General features: G+C 31.2%; 1 protein-coding gene across 1 annotated transcript; it reads left to right on the plus strand.

The window, feature by feature from the left end:
* Window positions 1-3,449: 3,449 nt before the first annotated feature.
* LOC134684288 (ETS homologous factor-like) lies at window positions 3,450-7,891 on the plus strand. The gene is made up of 4 exons (XM_063543573.1): window positions 3,450-3,543; window positions 4,555-4,692; window positions 5,726-5,842; window positions 7,695-7,891. The coding sequence occupies exons 1-4, from the start codon at window positions 3,450-3,452 to the stop codon at window positions 7,889-7,891; spliced, it is 546 nt and encodes a 181-aa protein (XP_063399643.1).
* The last annotated feature ends 953 nt before the right edge of the window (window positions 7,892-8,844 follow it).

Raw genomic sequence — 8,844 nt, forward strand, 5'->3', positions numbered from 1 at the left:
TTGTGTTTTGTGTACTTTTGTTTGTGTGTTTGTCTTTTTCTCTTGTAGCCATAGCCTTTTCTGTTAATTTTCGATATATAAGTTTGAATATCTCTCTAGTATCTTTCGCTCCTCTTTTGCAATTGTTATCGGTATAATTGACGTTGTTGTACTAGTTCCTTTTTTGAAAGGTTCCGGTTGAATACAGTTATTACAGCTGCTAGTCCGGAAATGAAAGATTAGTCTTTTGTACACCTTCGATCTTTAAATTTGATAAACGGAAATCTTCTATTCACAGAAAACACCTGTGGATTTCAAGATTAAAAATCAAAATCACCTGTCAAAGCTGTTCATTTTCTTTTTGTGTGCAGTCTGACACACGAGTTCATAGTTATTGTTGATAACGCTTGTATCATATTTTTCAGTTACACAACTCCAATATGTGTCGTAGTTCTCCTCTTATATTTGATCTGTTTCCCTCAGTTGTAGTTTGTTACCCCGATTTTGGTTTTCTTTTGTATAATCAATTTATGAATTTGAAACAGCGGTATACTACTGTTGCCTTTATTTAGCATAGCATTTGATTGTTTTAGTTTATCAAGGCCCGTTAAAAAAAACCAGTTTGCTTTTTTATTGATTAAAACGGGAAATGATCGGGCAATATATCATATTATATTGTTCCATAGACAACTGACCATATTTTGTTATTTTCTTTAACGCAATGAAACATTATATATTTTTTTTCTTTTAACCTTTTGATAAATTTCATTATGATAATTAAAAAAAAACAGCCAATTAAACGACTCTTCTCTGAAGACAGAATGGCCTAGCAATTAACAACTACAATCGTACGGCCATCACTAATGAGCAAACTTCGTTACCGCATATAGTCAGCTATAAAAAAAAAAAATGACATATGTAAAAAAAATCAAACGAGAAATCCAACGACTTGATCACTGCTGATATATTAACAAAGAACGACACAATTAATAATATACAGCAACAAACAACAACAACAGAATTACATGCTCTTGACTTGTGACAGACACATACATTGTGTGGCTATGTTAAATGAAAATGTTTAAAGATGTTTACCCTCTCCTAACTTGATACAGCATTGTAACAGTACAACAAAAGAACTATACCAATCGGTTAAAACGGGTTAAACTCATCCGGTTGACACGAAGCTAAATGTATCTAACAGAAAAACAGACACGACATGGCAAGGTAGTTATACATAAACTCAACATAGATACCCAGGACAAAATTTTGTATATACGCCAGACGCACATTTCGTCTACAAAAGACTCATCAGTGACGCTCGAATCCAAAAAAGTTAAAAAGGCCAAACAAAGTACGAAGTTGAAGAGCATTGAAGACCAAAATTCCTAAAAGTTTTTAAACACCCAGCTAAGATATTCAATGCCTGAGGAAGAAAAGCCTTAGTTTTTCAAAAATTCTAAATTTTGTGAACAGTTAATTTATAAATATAACCATATCAATGATAATTCATGTCAGCACAAAAAAGTGCATCCCCACAACAAAAAAAGACAAAAAGTACAGATCTGAGAGTAATAGCAGTTTCTGACAGCTACGAAAAAGCTTATAACAACTGATAATTTGTTTCTACTACTCTCTTTGATCAATGTATGTCATAGCCTTATTTAAAATCATTATAATTTAAATCTATAATGGCACAATGATTACCCTTTCGGAGGTCCTGAAAGAAAGCCATCTTAAAATGGATAAGTCCTCTCGCCCTTTGTCGTATTCATTCATGATAATTGTAAAAATGAAGAAAAGCGCTTCGAAGAAACGTTTTTAATTTATACAGCACCAGGCCAATACCGCTGTTGGTGAATTATCAGTTCTCGAGAGAATCAACGGCTCAGTTGTTATTATTTCCTGTCGCTGATGATTCTTATATAGGTATTAAATGACCAGGATTGTTATTGAATACGACATACGCGCGTTTCGACTACATAAGAATCATCCATACATGACGCTCATATCAAAATATTGTTTTATAAAGCCAAACAAGTACAAGTTGAAGAGCATTGAGGACCCAAAATTCCAAAAAGTTGTGCCAAATACGGCTAAGGTTATCTATTTCTGGGATAAGAAAATCCTTATACTTTTCGAAAAAATCTGTTTAACAGAAATTCATAGAAGTAACCATATATAGTTATCAAAGGTACAAGGATTATAACTAGTACGCCAGACGCGTGTTTCGTCTACATAAGACTCATTAGTGACGCTCATATCAAAATATTTATAAAGCCAAACAAGTACAAAGTTGAAGAGCATTGAGGATCCAAAATTCCAAAAAAATGTGCCCAATACGGCTAAGGTTATCTATTCCTGGGATAAGAATATCCTTAGTATCATTTAAGATCCTTTATGGATATATAATGTTGGAAATTAAGCACAGAAGAATACTTGAATATAACGCGACATTATTGTACATCCAACGTCGTTTACTTATGATGTTATCTTGTGCTACAGTTATCAATACAAATTCTTACAGTTCAGACGTCTTTCATATTATACAGGCAGTTTTAGTAAAACCACTTTACGATATATAGCTTCTTACTAGTTTATGTTCTTAAACATCTTTGGATTTCAAATAATTTTGTATTTTAGCATTTCTGACGAAGGAAAACAAGAAAGTGTTTCAAACGAATGAAATTTATGGAGTGATGGTTTTATTTTTATTCCCTCATAATAGAATCTGTATCGAAACAAAACGTTTAAATACTAATACATTTAAGAGAGAACAGGATCAATGAACATAATGCATCAACTATTCAAGGAATAACAATACTGTAGTTGAAGAGTTGCCACCTTCAATTGTAGATTTGACGGTCGCAAATGCAGTTTTACTGGCGACGTGTATCGGAGACAGTAAAACGGAGATTTGCGACCGTCAAATCAATATTGAAGGCGGCAACTCTTCAACTACAGTACTGTTATTCTGATTCGAATGGATTACAAAACGAAATAAAACGATGAAACTTGAACAAAAGTCTAAATTTGACAAATAAAAAAACCTGCGAAACTTCATGAATGATTTTGGCGCAAAGACGTCATGGCTAAACGTGACGTCATAGAAATGAAAATTTACAAACTGGAGATTATTACGTTACCTGTACGATTCAAATTCGGATAAAATTACATTAAAACGGCGAATTCGAGGTAGGTGTTGTTTTATTTTCGATTATATAGTAGTTATCGAACATTTGTTGATTCAACAATTTAAAATGGCGTGTTCGTCCTTAGTTACATCTGGTCAACTGTGGATTTGACGGTAACTTTTAGCCAATGGAAAAGATTGTTACATACAAATTGCTTTAGAATTATATTTTTTCATCATGAAGTGATGTATAATGTTTTACAAATGTGTACTGCAACATTGTCATTTTAATGGTTACAGATAAAGCTAGGAAACTGTGAGGCATTGATTGTCTAAAATGTATCATCCAGAGTCTTCAGATTCTACAGGTTGTACGGAAGAATACTTGCACAGTCCTGTTGATGTGCTTAACGAAACTGGAGTGTCTGAAGGTAAACAACGTTCAATATGATCAGTTATCCTTGGTCCTATTATTTTTTGTATCAATCATGTCCTTTGTATCATGTCTGCAGTATTTTAATTATTTAATAGTAACGAAAAGTACTTGATTGTGAAATAAAATGCCGTAAGATTGTGTGAAGATAAAATGGTTGAATAGATTATATTTAGCAGATATAGGTGAATCGTTTCAGATAAACGAACACTGCTTCATAATGAAGCGTGTCTTTTCAAGAATTGTATTCAGATTTAAATGTAAAGCAATAGGAACAACAGTGATGTTAGGTATATAAAACCTACACTTACTAAGCGATACGTCTTTTGCGACTGCTTATTAAATTCTTGCGAAACCTTAATTCTTTTTTTTTTAAATAGCATCGTAATAAAGTATTATATTGATAGAGTAATTCAGATTATAAAGACCTGTAAAACACATGGTTTTATCTAATGCATAAGGAAAATATGAAATGTATACCTAAATGTATCACAAATATATTGAGCCAATACATACAAAGGAAAAACTTCTTATCAATAGCTATGGAATATTACTGTAAATATCAAAAGACTGTGCGTCTATTGCTATTGATAAAAAAAACCTACTGTATATAGTGAAATGTGCCGCAGTTTTAGATCTCCAGATACCATTGTAGTCTTCTGATCTGTACAAAGTGTGTCTTATTTCTTCTTTTAAAATATTGACATAATGTGGATTCGCACTGTAGGTTGAAAATGTTTTCCCCTACCGACGCCAATTGTGCTCCTTTGGGAGTTCTTGCGATTTCTTCAATTTTTGTTTCTTTCTAACGGATCCATGTTATTTTGATTTTACACAGATTTGTAGGGTTTGTTTTAACAATTGTTATAATTTTTTTCCTTTTTTTTTAGTACGTTTATAATATTTGAGTGTCAGAAAACTAATGTTGCTTTAGTTAAGATACATCTTCTTAACATTTTTGTTAACATTTGAATGTGTATAAAATAATTTGGAATAAGTGTTATTACAGATGGTTATTCTGAAGAACCTTCATTGACAACAGATGAAATAGTAAATGAAAATGTCATATATCTGCACGGACTTCCTTATGATATACTTAGCAAAGAAGAATCGAAACATTTACACATTTACGCAAAATCGGAGACAGGTTGGTGAAATCTCGATTCTTTATCTCGCATGGGAAGCATGCTTTTCAAACTAAACTCAATTTCTCTTTGTTACTTTGACATCTCATTTGATCCGTTTGATTTGTAATGCATGCATTATCCTTTTGCTTTGCTTAATATGAGTAAAATTTCTGCAAAAAGTTTCAAAATAATTTGAAGTTTTTACTCTAGTATTACACCTTTGTACTGTCTTTTGCAAAATCTTTTGATTTCTTGGTCCGCAGTGCTCTTCAACTTCATACTTTTATATCAGCTATTTAACGTTTTTGTTATTCAAGCGTCACATATCAGTCTGGTATCTGGTGTACCCAATGTCCTGATATATATGATGACAATAAAAATCGTAGATTGTGTAAATATTAAAAGAAAACACTTTATTCAGCAAATTCTTTCAAGCCCTCTTTTGACCTATCTTAAAAAATAGCATAACTCTTTTATCATGTTTATCAGCAGGATAAGATTTCAAACAAAAAAGAAATACTTGACGATATCTGAAAGTAGAATATCGTACCAATATCAAATGAATATTTTCATAATAGGTTTAGATATACTTGTTTTGCATCCTTAATAGTAAGAAAAAACTTCCGATCTGAAACTTGACCAGATCTGTCCTATTTTATACTTCATATCTTACTGATATCAACATTCTTAAATAGACCTTCAATATGTGGTATCGGCCTTGTCCTATTTTAATGAAGGTTAAACCATGCAATTTAAGAAAGGAAGTCTGTAATAAAAAAATTCACCTTACATTTATAAAAAAAAAGCTACTTGAAAATTGCACGCCAACATTGATTTTTTGATAATAATACTAGTATACGTACATAAGGACATCAATTACACACTACTTGTTAGAAAGTGCAACAATCACCAAACTTCATTGACTTACAATTCTGGCATTGGCGACTTATGCATCAATAGTTTTATTTGTAACGTTAATAAAATAAAATGTTAATGCCTTTTAGATTTTCATGTATTTTGCATACAGAACTGATATATTGTTACTTATTTTAGAACTAGGAGCAATTCCGAAGATCGTACCCTTGTATGCAGATGAAATAAAAGCAACAGGAGATTTTCAAAAGACGATCATGCACAAACCTATATTCTCATCAAAACAACATCGGCAAAGTAAGTTTAATGATTAACCATTGGATTATTTAAAAAAACAAACTACAAGAAGTTGTTTGATGAATGTAGAGATAATAAAATTTAACAATGATATAAAGAAACGAAACAACAGAACTTCAAGGTAGTTAGAAAAAAAACCGACAACCCCAAATATCTACTATATCAATAAGCCGATTGACTGGTACAACTGTGTTATTCCAGTCTTGTTACAGTCATTTCCCGAAATAAATTGATGAGTTTAACCTAGTGTTCAACTTAGCTAAGCTAGATACAGTTGTGAAAATATAAACTTAACGTGAACTACCTTGTATATAACTTAATTTCATTTTGGGTCTTGTTACATACTAAAGTGTTCACACATTTTTACGTTTAGTCGTTCAATATGCCATTTAACATTATTCAACCACACGACAATTACAGCTATGGATGTTTTGAAATTATTTTTATTTTGGCATAGTTAAATGTATTGAAAACATATTTTACCATAATATACTTAATGGTAACGTATTAAAGTAATGTAAAATTCTGTCATTATACAAAGCGGCATTACTCAATTATACATCGTGATTTGTTAAAAAAAGATAATAAAACTGAGAATGGAAATGGGGAAAATGTCAAAGGTACAACAACACGACCATAGAACAGACAACAGCAGAAGGTCACCAAGAATGCATTTTGGGAATTTCAAAAAGATGCATGCTTCAATCAACACCAACTTGCCTTTTAAATTCAATAACAGTTATATTATTATTTTGTATTTAAACATCAAAGATTTGTTTTGAAGACAATGGTCAAGTTGATTTTAAATTTTCTTTAATTCCTGCGTTTAATTATTTTGATGTAGTTTAAACATTGTAAAACAATTTATAAAAATACTTTTATTTGAATTACAATACGGCAAACACCAAATAAAATTAAGCAAAAGAGGAACGAAAGATATCAAAGGGACAGTCAAACTCATAAATCTAAAACAAACTGACAACGCCATGGCTAAAAATGAAAAAAAAACCCAGACAAACAATAGTACACATGACACAACATAAAAAACCAAAGAATAAATAACACGAACCCCACAAAGCTATACAATAATTAACTTGTATCACCAGCCAAGTAGTTAGCAATTTTGTGTTGACATAAATTTCAATAAACTGTTTACAAAGCTGAGAATTTTTCAAAATATCAAACTCATCCGCAAATAACTAGCTAATATACGCAAATAACTAGTAATAGCTAGCAAATAAAATGTTATAAATTCGGACCTGGGATATAAAAGTACGTAAAACATGTGGCGCGATAAAGCATATTCGATAGTTTTATCTCTTGGTTTGCTTTCCGGAACATGAATAAAATAATATGCAAGAGAAACGTCAATGAAACAGCTATACATTTAATATAAACACAGAAAGATACTTTACATTGTGTGTGATCTAGTTACATGCATATTTAGATGTATTAACAGTTGTATCTTCTAAGAGCAGTTTGTAATCAGGTTGCAACAAATATCAAATGACGATTCGATCATTAATCATCTGTTTAATTTCATTTATTTGATTTATACGGAAATTCAACAAAAAAATCAGTATAAAATAAGATAGAAAAAATGAAAACAAATAGAATTAATAATTTTCATTTCATGGAGTTTACCGTTCAACCGTAAAATTGCATTATTTGTATTATATATTTGTATGTTGTTTCTTGGATGTTTTAATTGGTTTTTTTTTAGTACTCTTCACTGAGCATTACTTTACATTCGGAGAGTAGTCACAAAAAAAGATTTTATCAAAAAATATATAAGATATACTTGACTTACACTAGCCACTGTGCATCTCATTGATTCACTTTTTTTCCCCAGATGGAAACATTCGGTTATGGCAGTTTCTTTTATGTCTTTTGACAAATCTAAAATTTAATCCTTCTCATATCAAATGGACCAACCAAAGTTCTGGAGAGTTCAAAATCCTGAGGAGTAAAGATATAGCTCACATGTGGGGAGAAATGAAGAACAATAATCGAATGACGTATGAAAAGATGAGTCGTGCAATGAGGTAACATATTAGTTCCCTACTGATTTGGCAAAATTCCTAAAAGCGAAAAATTGAGGATTCCTAACAGTATTTTACAATGTATACATCATATTTAGTTTCCAACCATTAAAGACTTGTGATTGTCCTGAGTCGATTAGATTTTAACGTTTAATAGTTATAGCTTTTAATTTGTGTTAAACGGTGAATGCTATAAAACGAGCTGGACCTTCTTTTCCGTCTGAGGCTACTAATAAAAAGTTTACCCTCGCATTTTGATAGGTTCGTGTTTCTCAACATTGCGTTTTCTCTAGTCTGTAAAGAGATAAAAAGAAAGTTATCTTAAGCGTTGATTCCTTTTGTTTGGCATCGTGTTGTGTGTCATTCAACGTTTAATGTTGAATTAGTACTGAGTATATTTATGTTATTACCGTTTCAAAAGAGTTTTGTCAAAATCATCTTAACCAGAAGCAATTTGCTCAAGTGTATCATAATTCAATACAAAAAGAAGTACTGTGGATGTAAATTTCATGGACAAATTAGAAACTCAATTGAAATTAATTAATATATCTCCCTCGTGCATTGCCCTAATCTGTTGTACTGCATAAAGTTTACATTGTTACGTTTACGTTTATATCAGCTATTCAACGTTTGTTTCGAGATTTATTTACAGGCATTCGCAACTAATGCAGTAAAATGTGTAGCTTTCTACGTTATTATAATATTCTTTAAAGTATAGTTAAGATTCTATAGTGAGTGTAAGCGTAACACTTCAAATTTAATGTTTCTATGGTATGTAATGTTTAATTTCTTATACTATACAATACATTAATTAACAGTGGTTATCAAATCGAAATGTTGTCTTTTAGGAACTATTATAAGGACAAGATTCTGACGCCAGTTCCCAAAAGGCTTGTATACAAGTTTGGACCAATGTCTGACGGATGGTGATCATCCACAAATATATATTTATATATACTT

The sequence above is a fragment of the Mytilus trossulus genome, chromosome 9 (assembly GCF_036588685.1).
Source record: "Mytilus trossulus isolate FHL-02 chromosome 9, PNRI_Mtr1.1.1.hap1, whole genome shotgun sequence".
Lineage (NCBI taxonomy): Eukaryota > Metazoa > Mollusca > Bivalvia > Mytilida > Mytilidae > Mytilus > Mytilus trossulus.